The sequence below is a fragment of the Uloborus diversus genome, chromosome 4 (assembly GCF_026930045.1).
Source record: "Uloborus diversus isolate 005 chromosome 4, Udiv.v.3.1, whole genome shotgun sequence".
Taxonomy (NCBI): Eukaryota; Metazoa; Arthropoda; class Arachnida; order Araneae; family Uloboridae; genus Uloborus; species Uloborus diversus.
The window spans coordinates 53,001,928-53,025,463 of record NC_072734.1 but is presented as its reverse complement, the minus strand read 5'-3'; the positions used below and the strand labels follow the sequence as shown (position 1 = coordinate 53,025,463).

General features: G+C 33.1%; 1 protein-coding gene across 1 annotated transcript in view; it reads right to left on the bottom strand.

Moving 5' to 3' along the window:
- The window catches only part of LOC129220572 (putative inorganic phosphate cotransporter), a 31,758-nt gene extending 8,898 nt beyond the window's left edge, over nt 1-22,860 (bottom strand). Inside the window, exons 1-9 of the mRNA XM_054855004.1 lie at nt 22,797-22,860; nt 22,148-22,252; nt 16,896-17,092; nt 13,389-13,625; nt 10,343-10,526; nt 8,280-8,410; nt 6,564-6,713; nt 3,937-4,069; nt 2,588-2,743 (exon numbers count right to left, since the gene is read on the bottom strand). Of these exons, the coding sequence (XP_054710979.1) occupies nt 2,588-2,743; nt 3,937-4,069; nt 6,564-6,713; nt 8,280-8,410; nt 10,343-10,526; nt 13,389-13,625; nt 16,896-17,092; nt 22,148-22,252; nt 22,797-22,860 (1,357 nt within the window). The remainder of the gene's footprint in view (nt 1-2,587; nt 2,744-3,936; nt 4,070-6,563; nt 6,714-8,279; nt 8,411-10,342; nt 10,527-13,388; nt 13,626-16,895; nt 17,093-22,147; nt 22,253-22,796) is intronic.
- Nucleotides 22,861-23,536: the final 676 nt, after the last annotated feature.

The following is a 23,536-nucleotide window of genomic DNA, read 5'->3' as shown; positions in this document are numbered from 1 at the left end:
GAAGATGGACAATGAATATGTATAATTCCAGATTTCAATTTTGAAGCAGAGAGACTGCTATGAGCTCATCGATAAGCAGAACTGGTAAAACTCGGCAGCTCCCTCTTTCAAAAAGGGAACTTCCGATAAAACTTTGAAAGAAATTGCTTGGTATCGTACCTACTGATTAGTATGGTTTTCAAAACTTCACGTCCTACTAAAGCAGCGAGACGATAGGTAAAATAAGAAAAAGAAGTGTCAGGTACTCAAAACCTCACATGTCATACTAATGCAGTGAGACGATAGGTAAAATAAGAAAAATAAATGTCAGGGTACAGTTTGCTGCCTAACCAAAAGGGATGGATTTATTCGAGTCAGATTAGAATCTAGAAATATTAAGCCACAATACCATCAAGTCACAATTTCAATCAAGACTGAAAGTTATGAGAAGTAAAATAGTTCAACTCGCATGCCAAACTTATGTGTTATTGTAATCAATGTGGTTACAGTTTGAGGGCTCAAAACCAATTAAAATTTCTTTAGCAACGTCTTTTGTTTCAAAGGGTGACTGATGTGGGCTGTTGCAAGCCACATTATTTTAAAATTTTTATACTTAACCTATGTTTTCTATCATAGGTAAATTTGACATTTTGAGCCAAAGTTATCTGCTAAGTGGAGAATTAAACATTTTTTTACTAGATAAGAAATGCTTTTATAACTTTTTTTTTCGTATCTATGTAAGAATTAATTAATATGAAAACAAACTTTTACAAATCATAACTTCTAATATTCTCTATATTTTTCCTCTAAGTACGGAGCAACACGATGTTATTCAATTCTGACTATATTGGTCAAATTCAAGACTCAACGCATGTGTGGAACTTTAAAATACAGTTTATTATTAAAATGATCTTATGCAATGTGTAATCTACACAAAAAGCCTACTCTTAAGAGCAATAACATCAAATTTCTCAAATTTTGATATTTGATGAAATTAATATAACTTTTTCCAGTTTTTATGCATTAATGGTCAACTTCGAGGCACGAGCGACACTTCAAGATATTTTTTGCGGTCAAAATCCTTTTGTTGGACCAAATATCTCTACAAAAGGCAACTTTTCCGGGCTGTTAGCGTTCATCAGATTTTGATTTTTTTTTTTAAATCCACCCTAATGAGCATGGCCAGTACTTCAAAAGTAAGTCCACCTCGAACAAGAGCGGGATTAAGTGAATCTGAATCCAGCTTTTATTGTAAAAAACACTGCTTATTTTGTGGCGAGGAAGCAGATGAAGAGGCTGAGAAGAACAAAACGCAGAATTATCGCAGAAAAATTTATAAAGTTTCCACACTTACATTCAAATAATCCCTTTTAAAATTAGCTAAAGATCGTTCTGAGGTGTGTCAAAAGCTGCTCTTGCACGTTTTACTTTTGAGTATGATTTAGTCGCTGCTTTATGAATTTTTCTTTCATTTTTCTGCGTTTTCTTCTTCTCAGCCTCCTCATCCGCTTTACAGCCACAAAATAAGCAGTGTTTTTAAAAACAAAAGCTGGATTCAAATTCACTTAATCGCGCTACAGTACGAGGAGGACTTACTTTTGAAGTACTAGCCTCTTTATCCTCACGTTGCTGCAGAGATTGAATTTTTCCGGTTGTATGATTTTCTGCAATCCACGCGAATCGTAACGGATTTTTGACTTCTTAAATAATCAGCATTCTTATAACTTCTCCTGAGACTTGCATCGATTAAAGTTGGCATTCCACAACTGCCCAGCACAACAGTTTCACCTTCAGTCAAAAGTTTATTGCAAATAAAGCGAAATTGTGACATTTTTCTTAAATATTGATCAGCACAAACTACAGCAGACGCTTGTGATTAATACGTTTATTCACTCGAACTGCACGTTTAACTCTAAAAGAAGCAGGTACGTCAGGGGTGCCCTTCCAAACCCCCAGGAGGGGTCATGACCCACACTGCATCATCGAAATTTTTAGGGGGATTGTTTTGAGGGGTATTTTTCTCAGTTTTTGGAAAGGGGCTCTTGCTTTCGAGGGGGGGGGGGGCTCCGCGATATTGAGGGGTGCGCCCATGCCCTTAGTGGGTTGGGCACCCCTGGGTATGTAAACGACGCCACACGGACTAGAATAGCCAGATATTATTCAAGGCCACGCGAGTAGAGGGGATTCTGTAAATGACTGGCTGTCTTTTGAGAGTACGCAATATCTGGGAAGGTTTGGTCTTGGAGAAAAAAAATCATAAGGACCATTTTTATAGAGAATTTTGAGATCTACAACTTTGGTCTGCGGTACTTTTCGATAAAACTTACCGTTTTTGAGAAAAATCCAAAAAACCTAAAATTTTGACCTTTGACCCCGAATAACTTTTTTAGCGCACATGGGATCGATGGGGACTTTTGGCACCTTATTTGTAATAGTAAGCCCAAGGTCTCTACAAAAATTTAGCTTTCCCGGAATTTTTGTTATTTCAATTGTCTAAATTGACCGGACTAGTTGCATTGTTTCAGCAGATAAGCAGATAGGGTTTCTGATGTAGGAGAAATTTTTTTGAACCATTTTATATGGTATTTTTAACGTTAAAACAACTTACCGCAAAAAGTCGGAGACATATCGACGGCTGTAATCAAACTACCAGCGAAGCCAAAACCCACACTAGCAGTTGCGATAAAAAGGCAAATAGTGTTCCATAAGGAATCACATCCAGATAAATAAATCCCAAAAATACCAAGGCTGAACAGAATGCAACCTGTAAATTATTGAAATGACTTATTATTTGGCAGAACAAAAATTTCTTTCTAAGCATACAGCGTGTTTAAAATCTAATTTTAACCATTAATAGAAATATTTTGAAATCGTGGTTATCTTTAAAAGTCATATTTTTTGCATTATAACGAAATAAATAAGCATAACTAACACACTAATGTGCCAAAAACAAGCAAAGACTGTATTTAGCAGTAAGTTACCGTCCCTAATCCAGGGCTAAGGCAGAATTGCATGCAGTATACCAGACAGCCCAGTTATCACTTCTAGATATTGCAGTTTCGTTCTTATTAGTCTGGAATAGTGAATAACCGAGCTGGAGGCAGATGTATCATTGAAGCTGAGAGCGCCAACAAACTGGTAGATAAAGTAAATTTATCTCACCAGCGAGTGTCTGCAGCATGGAGTGGTTTGACTCGTAAATTGAAGACAAAGATTTGGTCAAGCCTGTCGGTATTGAAATATTCACTAGAAAAGGGGACACTAGTTTAAAAAGGTTAGGAACCTATAGTGTAGATAAATAAGATTCCCCCCCCCCATGCTTTGAAAAATGTTTTGTTTTTATTTTATTTATTTTATAACTAGTGGTACCCGCACGGCTTTGCCCGTAATAGAAAAATTAAAAGGTCTTTTGGTTCGCCTGTATATTTACTAATAATGTATGGTGAATTTTCTCGCCAATTGGGGCTTGTAATCATGTTACGGTTCCACGTTATGATAATTTCGTATCTCGCCAATTGGCTTGTGCCCATGTGACGGTTCCACGTTATGATAATTTCGTAGTTTACTCGTCCATCTTATGATAGTTTTGTCCTTAAAATTGGAATAGGAAAAGAACCACATCGAATTTTCAAAAAATCGCTTCGAGAGACACACACCCATGCTACAAACTAAATTTTTGCCAAATTTCATGAAAATCGGCCGGACGGTCTAGGCTTTATGCGCGTCACAGAGATCCGGACAGACGAGATCCGGACAGAGAGAGATCCTGACTGACAGAGATCCGGACAGAGAGACTTTCAGCTTTATTATTAGTAAAGAATATTGATTAATTGCGTTATAACATTCCAAATGTGTTTTTTTTTTTTTTCAATTTTTTTTCGCATAGACTTCGAGAATTAGAACTTCGATTTACACAGAAGGATACTTCTAAGAAGTGTAAATAAAAGACACATTTACTTAACAAATTGAAGCCTTTTCGAACGCTGTTAATTTGCGTTTGACTTCTGCGGCTCAACCAGAATGAAAGACAGCAAGCGCAAAATCCGACAACCGCTTGCAGTGCGTTTGATCCAGCTGATAAGATTCCATTCTGAAAAAAAAAAAGAGTTGCTCTTAGTTTTATGAAAATAAAATTAAAAAGAAACAAATTCAATTCCTACTTGGGTCAACAAGTGATATTTTTAATTTAGTTTCTTTTAAGTAATAATTATGTATATACATTTAATATAAATATGTTATACATGTCACAGAATCACAATAATAAGTGTCAAAATAGGAATCTAATTCTATTTCATGCTCAATTTCAATTTCTCCCATAAAAAAGATATTCAAAATGACTAACTATTATCTCCCACTTTAATTATCTGTTTTCTAATAAAGAACACTATTTCATGGTTTTACTCGAAGCAAAGGTTTCATTAAGCAAGTAATAAAAAATAAAGTCAACTTCTACGTAGGTCAACAAAGAAAAATAGTACTTTCTTTTTATTAAATATTTACAATTATTATGAATATGTATGTATATATATGCATGAAAGGATCATAATAATAAGTGGTGCCTAATTTATTAAAAATGGGATAATTTTTTTTATCACTTATAAAACAAAAAAAAAAAACAATTTAATTCAATTGATGAATTAATATTTGAAAAAACACTGTATTTACATCAAGTGACATCTACTACACTAGTTTGAAAAAAATGTATTTGAACTTGAGTTGATGAAGGAAAAATATTTTACTATGATTGAAAATCTGAACAATAAATATACGTGGGGAAAGTGTGTTCTAACAGTAGGGATTAAAAAAGTAAGCAATCAATAGTATGATTTCAAATGAATGAAGAACGGTGAGCCAGATGGGGTAAATCGAAAAAGAGAGGGTAGATGGAAAGAAAGTCTTTAAAAAGTGTAGGGTCACAGTTATGGTAAATGGAAATAAAATCTTTAAAAAGAACGCAGGCACAGTTATAGTAAATGGAAACAATATCTTTAAGAAGAAAGTAAAGTCAGTTGGAGCGAATGGAAACAACGTCTTTAGAAAACGTAGGGTCAATTGGGTAAATGAAAAAAAAGTTTTTAAAAAGAACGTAGGGTTATATATAGTACATGGGGAACAAATTCTATTACTAAACTTGTGAAGATTTTTGAAACTCTTGAAGAGTTAAGACTGAGACGTCGGCATGTTTATAAACAATTGTGTAGGAGTCATGATTGTTCAAAGATGAAAGAGTCGTGAGAAGAAATGTTTTCTTTTTTTTTTTTTTTTAAGTTTATTGATCTTACATTCAACTAGTTTTATCTGTTATGCTAAAAGTTGCTAAAGACATTTAGATATAAATTTCGCCCTCGCTGTTTTTTTTTTTTTTTTTTTTGTTATAGAAATTTTAGTCTTCCTATTATTACCTTATCCTTATGTACTCTGGAGTAAATGGAAACAAGTATGCTTGAAATTTCTGAAATTATTGGATGATTTGATTTTGCTGTAAATTTCATCTTTATACGTATTTTATATGAATTTTGAGCATTATTATTTTTATCTTTGTTTTTGTTTTAAACGATTTCATACGACATTCGATGGAATCAGCGGCTTGTATGCTTCTTATGGAACGCAAATTGAGTATCGTTGGTGTAGATCTCTTTAAGCTGCTAAATTAATTGTGTATGGAAATAATTTTCATTTATGCTTTAATTTCAGGTGTAAACAGAAACACGCTGGGTCAAGACAAACAGGATTTCATTTGCTAACAAATAGTCATAGAATCAAGTTTTTCGTATCCTCAGAAAGTATTAGCTTTGGATGCAATGCGTAAAAAAATATATTTCATCTAAAGCAAAGGAAAAGGTCTAAAGGTGAAACATTGAAATTTTGTTTCCATTTTACACCAACTGACCATAATTCTAATCTCCTGCATAATTTTCAATAAAAAATTAGATACTGATAAAATCGCTACTGAATAAACTTACAAAGAAGTATGAAATCAATCATATGAAAAAAATTACGTAGTTCTAAACTGCTGCCTTATTTCTACAGATAAACTAAGCGCTGATAAAATTGTAAATGAATTAACTTAAATTAAGTTTGTAATTAATAGTATGATTCAAAATGAAAAAAGGGTAACTTCAGCAAAAAAATATTAATTTAGAAACTAGTTATTGATGAGTTTCATACAAGGCTCTTAATGCTTACAAAAGATGGATACATTCACACGTTTCAGCATCACAAATCCGTAAATATCTCCATATGTTTTTTTTTTCTTTTTTTTAAGCAGAACATAAACGAACAATAGGAACTTAAAATACTGGTCGGTGTTTATGGTCAGTTTATTTTATTTGTATCAATACTATACAGTCGAGTCTCGATAACTCAAAGCCTCATATAACTCATTTTTTTTCTCGAAGTTTTCATTGGGTTTCAAAGTCTTGAGAAGGCTGTAAGAACTTCTTATAACTCGAACTACCAAAAGCTCGAAGGTTTTTTTTAGCCAGTCCCATGTTACTTCGAATTATCGGGAGTTGACTATATATGCTAAATCAACCTCAATAAAAAACAAGACAGAAATTTTATAAAGCGATACTCAAACTTACTTCTGTGATTGGTATGTGTAGTATCGTGCCCAAGTAAGTAGGGTGCACCGAGAGGAAGTAAAATGCCATCCAGTACTGACCAAACAACGCCATAATAAATGCATATGTAGAAATCGATGTCAAAATTGCTGCCCAAGGAGTTGGTGAACGCTGAAAATAAAATATCAAGTTAATAGAAAACATTACTTTTTCACTCGATTATGGAAAAAAAATTTTAAAAATTTGTTTGAAACAGTTTTTATATTATGTGATTCTTGGATAGTAGGGTGTGTCTAGAAAAAAACTTCTTTTTGGAAATTCAAGATTTGAAGTTTATTAAAAGTTGCACCCGTAGATCATACATGTAGTACAACGAGATACACAACAGTAGTAGCAGCCACTGGCCGTCATTGAACTCGCGAATCTTAAGTTAAACAGTCAAAAACGTAGCATACTCAGGATACAACCAAGGCCATTCGAAGAGGGGGACGAGCGGGCAATTCCCGCGGGCGCCAAGATATGAAGGGGCGCCTTAAATTAAGGTTTTACTACATTTCAAATTTTTTTTAGTATTACTTTTTCAAAAAATAGTTTTTAAAATCTAACGCATTACATTTCAGATTACATGTTCAATTATGTAATAATTGATCCAAAAATGTTCGATACTCCACCAAAAAACGCCCAGCATTCTGTGTGCGGGAAGGGGGCATCAGAAAACATTCGGCCCGGACGCCGTTCTCTCTTGAGACGGCCATGGATACAACCACAACCACTGATGCAACCATCCAGTGGATGCAACGCTGATTGCATCCTCGACAAAGGCTGTTCGCGCACATCACTTTTCGGGCGCTTGCCCGTCTAGACAGTTGCTCATGTTGTCAGTTTCTTGTTGTGTATCTAGTTAATACTACATCTATGCTGAAGACCTACATGCAGAACTAAAAATTTATTAAAATTAAAATTATATGTTATAGGTCGAAAGCATAAGGCTTTGAGTATACCTCGAAAACAATAACACAAGTTATAAACAAAACAAATCACTCAACTTTTTTGATAATCAACAGGATTTTTTTTAAAAAAAAGGCATGAATAATTATAAGACTTTTTGCTTAAACTCGTTTTTCACGAGCACTCAGTTATAACGAGTAAATATCAACCATCCCTTAGTTCTATTGGCGAGTTCGACTGTATTACATGAAATCCTCAGTAATAAAATAAATCACATAAATGGTGCAGAATATTCAATATTTAAATCTTACTTTTTCAAAATTTTCCGCTGTGGAACCATCTAGGGATTAAAAATGATCTATAAGCTTCATTGAGGTCCCATTTTCTCTGCATTTGGAGTTGAATATGAAGAAAGAAAAAAATCGTTCCAAACATCTTACACTCATTTCATCCATAATAGAACAAACTATTTTAAATGATTTGGAACTTTTTCTATTTCTTCTCTGTTTCAAAGTGTTGGATTTTCATATTTGGTTTTAAGGTTAAAAGTTTTTTCTTTAATTTTTATTCTTTAATGTACCTAATTATATGCAATTTCGAAACAAAGACTTCAAGGGAGGCAGCTTTTTTTCGTTCCTTTCACATTTTTTGCATTTATGTGGTTCCAATATATTGCAAAAATATTAATGTCAATCTTTTCCAATCCATCTATATAAAATTATTTATTATCTATTTAGCAACATTTTAATTGCTGTCATGCTACAGTAAAACATTTTGATACATACTCACATTTTTCGTTAAATCGTTTTCTTGATGCTTCAAAATATGGTTCAACTCAGCTTTTGTTATTCTTGGGTCAGTGGCAGGCGTTTCCGCAAACCAAATTGTTATAACAAACCCTACCAAAACACCAATGGCTCCTAGAAAATAAAAGAATCAGTTAAGCTGTTTGGCAAAAATAAAAGCAAAATCATTTAAGGAAAATCATATTGAAAAGGAAGCATTCGAAAACGATAGAGGGGAAAATTAATTTTCATAAAAATGATCGAAGTTGTATTTTTTCCTAACGTTACGAAGATAAAGTAATTAGTTTTTGGAACAATTAGCAAACACATCTATCACTGCAGCAATCTGTCTTGCGATAAAACTACATGAAAAAACAGTGTGTGGAGGGGGAAGGTAAACTCTTGACTAAAATAAATGAGCCAAAAGCACAAAATGTAGGTCACAGGTACCTAGAGTCAATTTCCAATGCATCTAAAATCGTTTTTCCTTAAACTCGATATATTTTTTTAAGTTCTTATTTCAAGTAAGCAAAATAATAAGATATTATTTTCATTCACAACGACTGGAACGTTGAGCAAGAAAAGAGCAATTAATGCAAATAAAAAAAAAGGAATTAGGACAATTAACTGCGAAAACATTCATGACATAACCGCAAGTCCCAAAAAGTCTTCCGAGCATCCAGAAGAAAAATAATCAATGTAAAGATCTAAAAGCACGCAGGTGATGTTGTTTCATATAGGCTCGTTTTTAATGATGCCACACAGAGAACGATTTGACTCAGTTATAACGTCAATACTACGAGTAAACAAATGATCAGCAATAACCATGGCCTAAGCGAAAATCTATCACTTTCTTCCATCTTTGTTTTACCGGAATATCCAAAAAGTAATCTTTCCGACAAGTAGGATACGCAAATTTTGAATCTAAAATGTAATGAACTAAAGTAGGTACCAAAAGCATTTTCTGTAGCTAAGAAAAAATATTGTTTAACCCTTTTATATGAAGGCGGTAACAGTTAGAAAGATTGCAAGAAAAGGTAACGGTGAAGCTTTTAGCAAAGGTTAACTGATGGTTTAAACTTTCTTTGGAAATAGGCACTTCATAATTTTCTCATAATACACTCCTATTAATTTGCTGCAGTTAACAAAAATGCCAGTTCCTTTATTAGCCTACTTTCCCAGTAAAAGTCAAAGAAAGAAGAAAAAGGCATGAAAGAAGGCTTAATGCACTTTAAAAATAACGTGAAAAACAAAAAAAAAGTCAAAAATAAAAAAAATAATAATTAAATAAAATCGAAAAATTAAAAATTGGAAAGAAGGATACTGAGATGGGAAAAGTGCCTGTCAGTCTGTCTGTACCACCCCCCCCCCCTTAATAACTTTTGAATAAATAGTCCGATTCGATTTTTTTTTTTTTTTTTTGCTCGAAAGATCTCGGCGAGGACACCTCATTCCTATTTTCCCTTTTTGATTTGAACTACACTCAGGAACATTGAAAATAGCGCCCCAAGAAGGAAGCATAGGAATGAAGTGAAATTTAATGTGCAGAATAATACAGATGTGAGATACACTTGATCCCAAAACCTAGGCAATTAAACAAATACAGGCTAAGAAATGAGATAAATACAGTGCTACTTCAATAGCGCATTGGATCCCCTTTTGCTGCAATACATGCCGCAATGCAGTCTGACATTGAGTCCGACTTTTTTTGAGAACATTGATCAGATACTAGAAAGTAGATATGGGTATACGGGAAAGTAGGCTCGTTTAGTTGTAGACGGAAAATCTTGTTTGATATATGACACTATCTCATGTTACAAACGTTTTCTTCTTCTCTTTTCCCCCCGCATGATTACAATCGTTTCTTTTGTGAAATAACAATTTATGAAACGCCTGAAAAAGCCTTCTCTCGCCACCCGAAGTAGCTGTCTTTAAAGCGTGCAATAATCCAATACAAATAAGAAGTTTCTCCAACGAAGAACATTAATTTTGCTTTTTAACATCTTAATGCAATGAATGCAGGAAGGGAATGGATGCATGTAATCAAACGGTGTTAAGGATATTTACCAAAAGTATAAAATACCAAAGGCCATCCGCCCATGAATTCCATTTCGCAGAGAGCACCAGATGACAATCCGGCGATGAAAGCACCAACCGGGTATCCGCAATAAATAAAAGCTGACAAAAATCCTCTTTCGCTTCTCGGAAACCATTTGGACATCAAAACACTCATAGCAGGTGGTTGTAATCCCTAGAATACATTAATTATGTATGAGTTTTCTTATCAACTTTTGGACGAGTTTTTTAATAAATGTCTTGATTAACAATTTTTGGAGTGAAACTGCTTGCGGCGTTGTTCCGTTGTTTTACCCTAAGTTATGCTGTAAAAAAAATTCAAAAAAGTTCCTGGAAAATGATGGGCAGCTAATGTGCCTAATTTCTGCCAGTAACATATCTTGCAAAAAACAGGAACTTTTTCAGTCAAAAGTCAAACGAATGCTGCACGAATAAAACCTTTCTGAAAAGTTAGGAAACCTCTCCCGTTAATGTCACTGGAACCTTCAAAGAAAAAACAATTGATTAGCACCTTCCAGGTTTATGAAAAAAGCTGTAGAAGCATTATCGAAACCATGGCCAAAGCTAAGACAGAATCGCAAGTATAGTACCAAGCATCTCGCTTGCCTGCAATTCTTGCGAAACTATGGGTTCCAGAGGCGTATTCGCTCTTATTAGGAGCTTAACCTATCTAGACGGACCATAACCGAATCAAAGCATTAACCACTTAATAAATATTCCCAATTGATCTTTAAATTGGTAGCTAAAAATATTTTTCACAACAGTGAGAAGTCTGCATTCGTGCAACTCGTAGCAATTCAGGAATTATTTTGACAGGGATACTTGAGTTTCTTTTAAAATTGATGAAAACCTATGAAATCCTGAAGTAATCAGTAGCGTTTAGAATTTTTTTACAGTGTATATGAACGCTAGGTTTTACAAATGTTCCTCATAGACTCTTTACAGTTTATTCAAGTCATCAAATAATAGCATTATTTATGTTTACATGCGTAAAATTATTAGAAGTATTACAGAAAAAGGAATTGAAATTGTGACAGAGGGAAGCAAATGGATATAAGTAGTATTTGAAAATATTTTGAGTAAAGCGCGTAAAAAATTCAAAACCTAGGTAGACTTTCATTGAAATGTGCTCTAAATGAGACTATATAGCAGCACCTACCAAAGCTGCTATTACCATTTCCAGCACCAATACAGGCAAGAGTTTTTTTTTTTTAACCATTTAAACTAGTTTATTTACAATTTTTCATTTTCATACTTACACCCCTTCATTTTTAGGTGATTTTATTTAGTTTGAAATTAGGACGAATACATTTAGGACTCTACAGTCTACACTTAAAGCATTGCACCGCAAAAGTTCTACTTCAGTCTCTATCGATAGATGGTAGTACAAATCTATTTTTTCTTCGAAAATTAGGCCTAGTAATGAAAAGGAGGGAAACACTAAACCTAAAGCAACTGTGTGTACAAAGTAGAAATCCTTCGATCAGGAATGATTTGTTTCTTTTTCTAGGTTTTAAAAATAAAACGACTCTTCTATTATCGGGTCACTTTGAGTAACTATCCACCAGAATATCAATGATAACAAAAATCATTGGACAATTTTTCAGAAATTAGTTAAAGCACTCATAATGAAGAAGGAACGTAGTTAAAAACATATGATAATTATGCGCTTCTATTATTATAGTTTTAGCCATAAGTCTGTGAGTAAAAAAATCATCAGATCAAACATTTGCATTTAAACAAATAATAGAATTAAATATATACAAATTAGATGCATTAAGCTTAACACATACAAAGTTTTTAAAAAATCGGAAGCGCTCCTGGAAACTAATGGACAGATAACATGCTTATTTTTTACCAGCAACATGTCTGGATTAGAACAGGAAATTTTCACGCTACAAGTGAGTACCTCTAAGAAGTTAACCAGAAATCTTTCTGAAGAATTCAGAAATATTCACGATAAAAGTCAGTCATAGATCTGGTATAAATTAGAAACATGCCAAGAGAACTTACATATATGTTTAAAGTAATAGCGTGACACCTTCCTGGTTTCTCTCAAATAAAATATGGAGGAAATTAAAGCAAAATTGCAAGAAACACCGAACAGCTTAATTCTTGGAAGACTAGGGTCCATAGACAGCAATTCACCCTTGTTTGAGGCTAAGTTTGCCTGGAATGGCTAAAACTGAATTGAAAGCGAAAGACCTATTTAAAAAGCTGCGTTTTTATTTACCCTTATAGCTAAACATATTTTTCACAAAATTGAGATGCGTTGCGGCGAGTCAGATCACTTTTCATAAATGCACAACGTTTTTCGTAGAAAACTGGTGGAAATCCGTAGTCTGTGGAAAAATGTAGTTTGGAAAGTATAAGTGAAAATTACAGGTTCAATAACCGAGGACCTGAAGACACATCTAGTACATTCGTCTTACGTTCTCATAAAATCTGAGGATCCTAATAAGGTTGCTGGCTTAGCAGCTTCTCATTGGTACAGATGACTGGATAAATTTCGTTTCTCTTAGCCTGGTGTCAGAACTATGGAAGCGGAGATAATCGAAGATCCCATCTCTTGATGGGATAAACTGGTTATCGTCCTTCTGTTTTGGAGGCAATGATGGTCAAACTACTAAAGGTCCAAATATGATTTCCTAGCTCATTGAATTGGATGAATGCCAAAAATGACAAAGAACTTGCACACACACACAGATTTGAAAGTACGGTAAAACCTGCAAAGTTGACCAACCTTATAAGTTGACCAATTGTTAAAGTTCACTGTAGTTGTCCGGAACAGAAGCAGTCATAGAGCATACATCAATCTCCATAAAGTTAATCACTAGCCGAAGTTGACTACTAAAGTATGCATCGCATGTGGTCAACATTCACAGGTTTGTTGGGACACAGGACTGTACATTCAAACAGAACAGTTCTTGTTATTCCGGGAATTTTGTATTTATATTTAACTATTCTCGCATAGTCTCATTTTCTTTGTCAAAATCAGTAATATATATTTTTATTAATGCATTAAAATTAGCTGTACCTGTCCCATTCCACGAAGAAGTTGGACAGCTGTCAAGAAATAAGGATGTTGTCTTGCAGCCATGGGGGACAGCAAGTTGCAGAAGGAAGCACTGATAACACCAAATAAGAGAACTGGTTTCGTTCCAAATTGACGAGCTAAGACTCCACCTGGTATTTGAGTTAGAATATATCCGAAGAAACCTGCACTCAAAATGTATCCCTGCATTTCAGGATTCCAGGAAAATTCTCCGCCTGTCTGAAATAAAAAATTTAAATTTACAGCCAGTACAAAATACGAATAGCAAAGTTAAAGCTACATAAATAACAAAAAGGGATGCAGACACGCGTTTCCGAGTTACAGGGAACTAATTTTCACTGTCAAAAATGAGCTTTCTTTGTTGAATATATTTTAATCCTTAAATTCAGTGTAACCCAGTAAGAGGTGTCTGTAATTCTCAGTTATTTGAAGAATTTTATGTCTATCGCATACGACTTATATCATTAGGACGAACATTTCATTTATATCAATGTCTCAGGTCATTTAAATCGTGTTAATTTACTCGACACATTTAGACACATTTACACGTTTTGTGACATTGATATGTATCTAAGTCTTATACTTTTAAGGAAATGTATCATTTTCACTTCATAAACAGAAGCAATACCTGAAACGATAGGAAAATGTTGATTCCTATTAATGTAAACAGAGATGAGACTTGTTTTGCTTAAAAGTGTCTAAATGATCAAAGCCAAATATTTTCGCCTATGTTTGTTAAATTATGACTGAAGGAAGATTCGAAAAAAGTAATGATTTTCTATTTTTGTGCTATACTATTGTTATTATCTATTATTATCCAATATTTTAATGAATTTATGTGCAGCGCAAAGAGTTTTTATTTTTTGAAGAAAAAGCTGAGATAAAGAGACAAATATTGGCTCCTTTCAATGTGATATACAGTAGTATTTCTGCTCAAAAGTATTCAAATATTTGGAGAAGAATACATGTGTCGTGTCCGTTATATTATTGTAATCATAATGTGATTTATACACTTGCATTGTAGCCTTATGAGTTTAGTAACACTATGAAAATAAAAAATGTTAACAAAGATTTACAAATGTTGCTCCAAACCCTATGTAAGCGATAAAAAAACATAAAAACTGTTGAAATAATGATCGAAATGAATTAGGGTAGACCGGGGCACATTCACGCATTGGGCACGTTTACGCAGTGCCCTTTTTCCAAAACGAGTTATAACTGGAAAGCCAACAGTCATATCAGATTAATGCTGCTCCATAGCCATATTCTCACGAGTTTTTGAGCATCAGTCGAGCTCTAGTTTAGCATGCGGATAGGAAAATCTGTTTTCTACTAAGTTGAGTAAATTTTGTGTTGAATGTTTTGAAGCTTATTGTGTGTAAATAATACACAGTTAAGAACAAATAAACATATAAAAATTTGCAGAATTTTAACCTTTTTGAGAATTGTAGTTGTATGGACAGAAAAGTTATTAAATTTTCTTGCACGTTAAAAATAAATCCAAACTTGCCGACGGCGCACGTTTATGCATTTTCATTGGGGTACATTTACGCACGTTCTAGGTCTTGCTACTCTGTCTTACTTCTAAACGGGCCTTGGAAGCTTTTTTTCGCTCTGTACTGGTTCAAATCTTTAGTATATTCAGGTTATTTAGTTTTGAAAACCACCATTCATTTTAAATTAAATAAAAAATCCGCAACTTATAGCTTACAATCATATAGTGTTGTCTTCATGATTGTTCAGCTTTAACTTTATACACTATTCAGCCTGTAATATATTTTCTTTATTTTAAAGATGGTGAGACATTAAGTTCAAAACACTAACAGAACCACGTTAAATGCCAAAGTAATGAAAAGGCTTATCGATAATCCAAGTTTTCTCAATAGCCTTCCACATTGTCACATATGTACTACCCCAACTGACACCATTTGAAAAAGTAGGACCAATGCTTAAAAACCAGGAAAGGAAAAAAAAATAAGAATGCTCAGAATCCGAACTGATACTCCGATTAAAGAAGTCCTCAGACAAGAGCATTTAGAAGCTACAAGGAAAAGAAAAAAAAAACAAAATGGGCAAAACAGAACAAAAGGAGAAATTACTTTTAAATTTACAAATTTCTATTGAAGCGGAAATAGAAAACATCAAAGAAAAAAGTATGAAACTAAAACCTGCGACATGGAAAAAGTTAGTACACTCTGTAAAAAGGAAATTAATGAACGATTCTGTTTACGAAGTAGAAAATTGTGCTTGCACCTATTGTTTGAAAGTACATAACCAATCGAAAAAAGGACAAGACAGGGTTTCATGTCTTAGATGTCAAAACGCAGTCCCATTACAAGTATGTGAAAAGAAATAATTTATTTCTGTTAGAAAAATCTAACAGTGATAAAGAAGGTGACTAAATAGTTTCTGTTTTTAATTAGCAACAAGTCCTAGGATTTTAGGACTATAAAATGTTCTTTAATTAATTATTTGAGATTTTCTTATTTTTAAAGTGTTTTAAGAGAAATAAAATATTTTAATTTGGTTAAACATCTATTTCACTTACTCCTTGGTATCATTTTTAATATAAGTAAATGTGCCCCACTCGATGCGTAAATTTGCCCCGTGTTCGGGGCAAGTTTACGCAACCGACTTGGACTCAAAAAACATTTTTTTTACGGTTAAAAACACAAGCTGAGCAACAACTGAATATACAAATTGAGAACTTCATTAACTTCTTCATAAAACCACAATGTCTAAAATTTCCTAGGTTCAAACATAAAAATTTGAAAATTCAGTGAAAAAAAATCCTCGTAAATGTGCCCCGGTCTATCCCTACAGCCATTTCACACAACACTGTTAAACACACTTGGTATGAACAGAAAGAGGAATTTATTTCAACTAAACAGTACTTCCCGAATGATTATACTTTTCTTTCCTGTTTCAACATACATTGTATGTCCTTGTAAAACCTTTTTGAAGGCCATATTCATCAGTCGATTCAAATCACCGCCACACATCTGAACCAACGATCAAAACCTTCTTTCATCATAATAACAAGTCTTCATTCGGCGGTTCTGATGTTTGACAGAAGTACGAGTAAGCTGGTGAACGACCATATTGGTTGAAGAAGGATTCGATTGATGATCTTGATGTCTGTCTGAGGCTCAATTAGGCTCGTGAATATGGCCGTAAAATGTTTTAAGATAATTAAGTAAATGCACATATAAGTGTAAATACATTGATTTGATTGTATTGTAAACAAGACGGCCTTCATGATGACGGCTGAAATAACACCGCGATACTTTCTTACCTAGATATCTGCTCCGTGCTAACAGCAATGGTAATAATTAAAACTGTTTTCAATTATTAAAACTCTCAGCGATTGAAAAAGTAACCGAAGGCAGAATGTATGTGGTGCGTGAGCTCAGATGCGCGCAACAAATGCGCTCGAGGTCGGTGTCTATAACCCCTCTGTTATTCTTTTATTATGAAAGAGTTTCATACCGTTCCTGAAGAAGTAAAATTACTTGATCCGGTGAAACATTCAGACGATCCCCTTGATTTTTCCAGCTTAAACAGGTTAGTAGAGTTGACCATCGTGACCATAGCGATGCCAATGTTTAATCTTTGGGCGTGCATCACCAGTGAACAAAGAAATCCCATGAATGCGACGGTGTGCCGACGCATGAGTATGGAATGTGCTACAATGTAATGAAAACAACCATTTTACTTATTATTTATAAATAATAATTAATTGCAAAGGTAATTGGTCATATAATATTTAATTACAATGATGACTCATTCTAAAATTGTATTTATCACCATGTAATTTAGCCAACATTTTTTTTAGAATTTTTCGCTTTCATAATAATTTCTGTTTGAGATATGCTAGGGCCAAAGACTTTTCTGTTAAAAAAGGAGTCAATTCTCATTAAATATGTAGGACGAAACTGATATTTTAAAAGACATAAATGAAAAATTTTAATTCTTGGAATTTTTTTAGAATTTTTAAACTTTTATCGGATGTTGAGTAACACTATTTTTTTAATTTTTGCATTTTTAAACTTTCAAATTTGGGGAGAAAATATTTTTTTTGAAAGTTATTCAAGTTGCGGCATAACACATGAAGGTTCATATATTGATTTTGAAATGAGCTACTATACAATTTAAAGAACTTGAGTTAACATCTTAAAGCACTGCTGGCAAGTTTAAAAAATAAGTTCTTATTAAAGCATTTTAAAAATCATTACTAATCAATTAAGAGTGATAGATTTTTTTAAAATTATATCTAAATTTAAGTTGGCAAAGAGTACGATTTCTGAAAATGTCATCAAAATACGAGGTGAAGTTGAGTGGATCAGATCTTGTTGATTTTATATGGAATAGGAGAGAATTTTGAATGCCGTTAATACAAAACGCTTTCCGTGGGACCTTAGCATCAATTATCATCAATCTCTTTTCCATCGCTAAGAATAAAATTAAATGCTTAATAATATTTTTACCTTTCTTTAACGATAATGATTTTTTTTTTTCAAAATTGCATTAAATTTTAATGCTTTCTTTTGAAGTTTTTATTGAGAAAAATGATTTTCTTGGAAAAATAATTGCCTTGAATCATTTCAGCATGGATCGCTTAACATAAACTACTCTAAGAGATGCATAGCTTAATTAAATGCCTTTCCAATTGGTTTTCACAACAGACGCAGACAGCATGACCTCACTATACTGCCGTGCTGTATGCTGTATCTGCACTTTTTGACAAAATTGAGTTATTGTCACGAGGTGATTCTTTATAACATATTTTGCCTATAGTATACAAAGGGAAATTTTCTTTTAAAAAAAAATTCCGAAAATGGAATCTGAATCCAATACATGGAGGCGTAAAAATTTAAAAATCAGTTTATCGTTTTGACTTTCAAATACTTTTGTACTTTGCACGGCATGCTGTAACACAAATGCAAGTTTTTCCATCTAAGACTCAGATTACATGCAAATACATATGTGCATATGGAATTGCATATATTTACTTATTTTGACTAGAGTGCATATAAACTGCAAATTTTCAAAATAAGTGCGTCACTCATTTAAAAATATTTTTCATTAAAGAACGATTATGAAAAACTATTTTGTTCTTCACAGCGAGCAAAAGATTTGGCAACCGTAAGTTTTTCTCCTGTCACCCGATTTTTGTGCAAACTGTTAATGCGCCTACAATGTTTTCCCACATTACTACCGAAAATAAAAGTTTATCGCAAAAAATATGAAAAATCACAGGAATAGAAAGACTATTAATGTTTTATGCACATGAGAAAACTTATTTGGATCATTCCACGTCAAATCGCCTCAATTAAGTAGCCGGCCGTGCCGTTATGTCTCCGATTTCGTTCGTTATTTTTTTATGAATAGATATCTATAAGATAAGCAGAAAATTTTTTTTTTAATTTTTCGAATAAAAATTACGTTTTGGAGAATTTTTTAAAAATTAATTTTTCTACAGATTAAATAAGTCATATCTCCGGAGTACCAGCTACGATCTGCATCAATTTTTTGTAGCATATTTAAATCATTCTCTTGCTATGTAAAAAAATAGAAGGGTGTTTTTTGTTGTTCTGAAATTTAAAAAAATAAAGTTTGTTTTGCAGAAAATACAAGTTTTCTATTACTTTAAATCCCTTTTATGCTTAAAAAAGCACAAAAACTTTTCGGAACACTTAATACTGGACTGTCAAAGGATAAAAATTGATTTGTGTCAATAGTTAATCAGTAAAAAATTGTTCACTTTGGAAATGAATTGTGCAAAAACCTCCGTTTCAGACTTTCACAAAAAGAAGAAGGAAAAAAAAAAACTTTTGATTGAAGGTGTACTAAATATTAAGAATAATTATTTGAAGAACAGTTTTAAAAATATTTCTAATGGCATTATTTTGACTCTTTTTTCGACATTGAAAGATGAAAAAAAAATTCAAAAATTACTATTGAAAAGTTTTTATAGCATAAATTTGTTTGGATTACGTCACACCTGACAATGATCTTCCACACTTATAATACTCATGCAGCGCAGCTCTAGATTTATCTAAAGAAGATTATTTTTGCTGATTGAAGTATATTATATATAAAAACTCTTTGAAATTTATTGATAGAAATTCCGATTTTCTCATCTTTTGATACAAAAGAAATAGTAAATTTTAAAAATAAATGCAGTCTGCACAAGCATGCCTTTCATTTCACGTTTTATAATTGACGAAAGCTATGTGTCGATTCACTTTAAAAGCGAAAAAAGAAGATGCGTATTGCATGAGTATTATAAGAGTGGAAGATCATTGTCAGGTGTTACGTAATCCAATTAAATTTATGCTAAGAAAACTTTTCAATAGTAATTCTTCTTTTTTTATCTTTTAATGTCGATAAAAATTCAAAATAATGTCATTAGAAAAATTTACACTGTTCTTCAAATTATTATTCTTAATATTTAGTACACTTTCAATTAATTTTTTTTTTTTTTTTTTTTTGTGAAGTCTGAAACAGAGTTTTTTGCACAATTCTTTTCCAAAGTAAACAACTTTTTAGCGATTAACTATTGATACAAATCAATTTTTATCCTTTGACAGTTCAGCATTAATTGTTCTGAAAAGTTTTTGGACTTTTTTGAGCTTAAAAGGAATTTAAAGCAGAAAACTTGTATTTTCTGAAAAACAAACTTTATTTTTTACTTTAAAACAAAAAAAAAACCTTCTAATTTTTTTTCATAGCAAGAGAATGATTTAAATATCCTACAAAACAAATTTGATGCAGATCGTAGTAGGTACTCCAAAGATATGACTTATTTAATCTCCCAATTGAAAAGGCATAAAAACTGACTTTAGATAAAGAGTGACAACACCCAAGTATTCACTGAATACTTTCTGTCGTTCACACTGAAAGAGAAAAGAATTAGCTTGAAATTGATGCCAAATACAGCTTAATTGGTTGTAAAATAAAGAAATTAGAGAGATTTTCTAAATTCATGCCAAAACGGTTACTCCGAAAAATGATCAAAAACCGAGTTTTTGAAAGAATTCCTCAAAGCGTAATTTTCTTTCAAAAAATTAAAAAAAAATAATTTGGGCTTTTCTCATAGATATCTATTCGTAAAAAAATAATGGACAAAATCGGAGACATAACGGCACACAGCATTTGGTGATTTGACGTAAAATGACCCATTTGCGAGAATTTAGAGAAAAAAAAACTTTAGTGCATTTTTTTTAGTTCCTTATTTAGGAATCTTTAGTGTATTCCTGCACGCATATTTTAATGATTTTATTGTGCATACAATGAAAGCTCTAGTTATAATTCTGACAATAAATAAGTACTTACATCTCTTATCCATTCTGAAAAAGTTGAAGTTCCAGCATCTAATGAAAATAAAAGTAATGCACACTACTTCTCATTAATTCTCAGAAAGTAGCATGCCTTTCACTTAATTGTCTGAAGTAAATAGCCGAAACATTGCACCTTTTTGCAACGGACAGTGAGTCCAGAGTTAGGATTATGTCATTTGTCTTATCTTCTGGCACGAATAATCACTTGAATGCCAAGGTAAAGAACTGACTTACGACAGGTGATGTTTCACGGATCAATGAATAATCCGAAAATCATGTAAGTTGCAAAAGGCAAATTCCATACTCAGTCAATCCTTTCAAATTCAGAGTGAAAGTTAAAGTAATTACCTTTGGTGACAAGCTTTTTTTTACACCTCAAGCACTGTGGCATCTAAGCTTGTGGTGGGGGAGGGGGAAGTCAGTATTATTATATTCCTTTGAGTATTTTATCTCAAAAAATTGCTGATCGATAATGAAAGATACTATATCAGAGAATATATAACAGTATTAGTTTCTTTGAATGGAGTTCTGTGTCTCAGAGCCAGAAGGACGTAAGTCACATTTTGGTAATTTTACAAGAGAAACGAAAAACTTTTTTCTGGCTCATGCAAAGGATAGGACGAGCGTTCTTTCAACCCTAATAATTTTTTTAAGGATTGCGTTCACATGGTTAGATGCAAAATAGCCTTCTACATACAATGCACTAATAAACGAAAAATCGCAATTTTCGGACTTACGTCAGATTTTCTCTGAGGTACAACGTGTAACCATCAGAAGCTATTGGTGGTGGAACAGACAGATCGACGGAAACGTATTTTATACATATCATAAGCATTCGAACATTTTTTTTTTTAAATACGCCTTGATCTTTTAAAACTCTATTTGTATTTATTTATTATTTATTTTTGGAGAGCTTTTTGAGATGTTTTGAACCTCCTTTCATTTCACAAAACGCGTTTTGAATTCTAAACTAACGATAGAGAAATTCTGTAATTTGATTTGATTTTTTTTTTCATGCTTTATTTTTTGCAGAAACCAAAAATAAACAAGCTTGCACAATAAATATGAAGTACAGAAGACGATAAAAATGGAAAATGAAAAATTTGCATATCCTGTGCTTTATTTTCCCACTGATGTATAGTGAAAAAATTAATAGTACTTTTACGAATTGAAACAAAAACAAAGTTAATTAAAAGCTTAGTTATCTAAATTTATTTTGAACATTTTTTAAAATAAAAGTACTTGATTAAGGTACAATTTAAACAACGGATTATTAATTTCTCCCCCTCCCCCCTTCAAAAATAACGAACAAAATGCATTTCTATAAAGGCTTTCATTGCTACAACTACTTTATGAATACAAAATTTAATTAAACTAGCATGGTATTTAAATTATTACCTGCATCGAGTTTGTCTGTACATTTCTCCTGAGCATTTAGTTTCCATGTGAACTGTAAACAATGAGAAGATTTTATATTAAGGATTCTAAAGACCATCACCGAAGCTGAAAAAAAAAGAAGAATAGTTAATAAATGCATCTTAAAATTTATTAACAGTTTATTAATTTTTTCGATGCCGAAAATGCACATCTGTTGAAGATAAAATATATATATATATATATCTTATGCTTAAATATAAAACCTAAATACATTTCAAAAATGCAACTAATGACGAATTGTTATTTTTCCTCAGTTGGCGGTTTTATGTTCCTTTGAATCTAAAAAATAGATTACCATAACAACGAGGATAGATCTAGCTCGCTTTTTTTTTTAGAGAGAGACTATTTTTTGTCGTCATGGTTACAAATTGTCAGCATTTCGCCCCCCCCCCCCCTTTAAGTCTTAACTCATGCAGACTTTACATTAAAAAATGGGTTTTTTAGAGTAAAATCACGTTTCTTTTTTTTTTTTTTTTTTTCTTTCTCCCCCCCCCCCCCAGTAAAAACACCTATATAGACGAAGTTAAAGAGAGCAAAACTTCATCTTCGAAAAGGTTTCCAGTACACTAATTATCATCATTTGCGATTGATTGATAAAAAGTAAAATTACCATTTCGGTGTACTTTGTAATTATAATCTTTATGATAAGTGTACGGGTGTAAATTGGTCAACATAACTATATCGTTTTTACCGTATCCTGATTATAGTTTTCTTATAATATGGATATGCCTCGCATTACCTTATATATAAAATCACAAGTACGAATTTCTTTTCCAATTCCATTCAATTGTAGAAACAAGAATCGCAACGAGTAAGGTCCTATCGCAATTCATGATTGCGAAAAACATAATTTGAGAATTCAAGGCATCTAAATTCAAACAAATGCCAGGGACTGGAAGTAGGGGTTTTTTTTTGAGCAATCACGATTGCTTATTGTTCTCATTTGACTGTTTTTGGCGTCCGTGCCTTTTTCAACTTGGACCAGCGAGCAACACCGCCCACCGTCCTCTGCAGGCGGCGCGGCGCGGCTGCTCCGCTCCTGAGCTATCCGCTTCTCCTGCTCGGAGGCGTTCATGTCCTACACACACGCACGCTCACACACTCACACACATACACACACACGCCTACGTGCACACACACAGTTTTACGCACACACACACAAGCCTACACACATACACACACACGCCTACGTGCACACACACAGTTTTACGCACACACACACAAGACTACACACTTACACACACAACTATACACACGTAACCGCCCAGGAGGAGAGGCAGGCTTGGAGGGGGGAACAGGAGCTGTTTCTAGAAACAATAACTCCAATGAGTAGGGTCCTGTCTCAGTTCG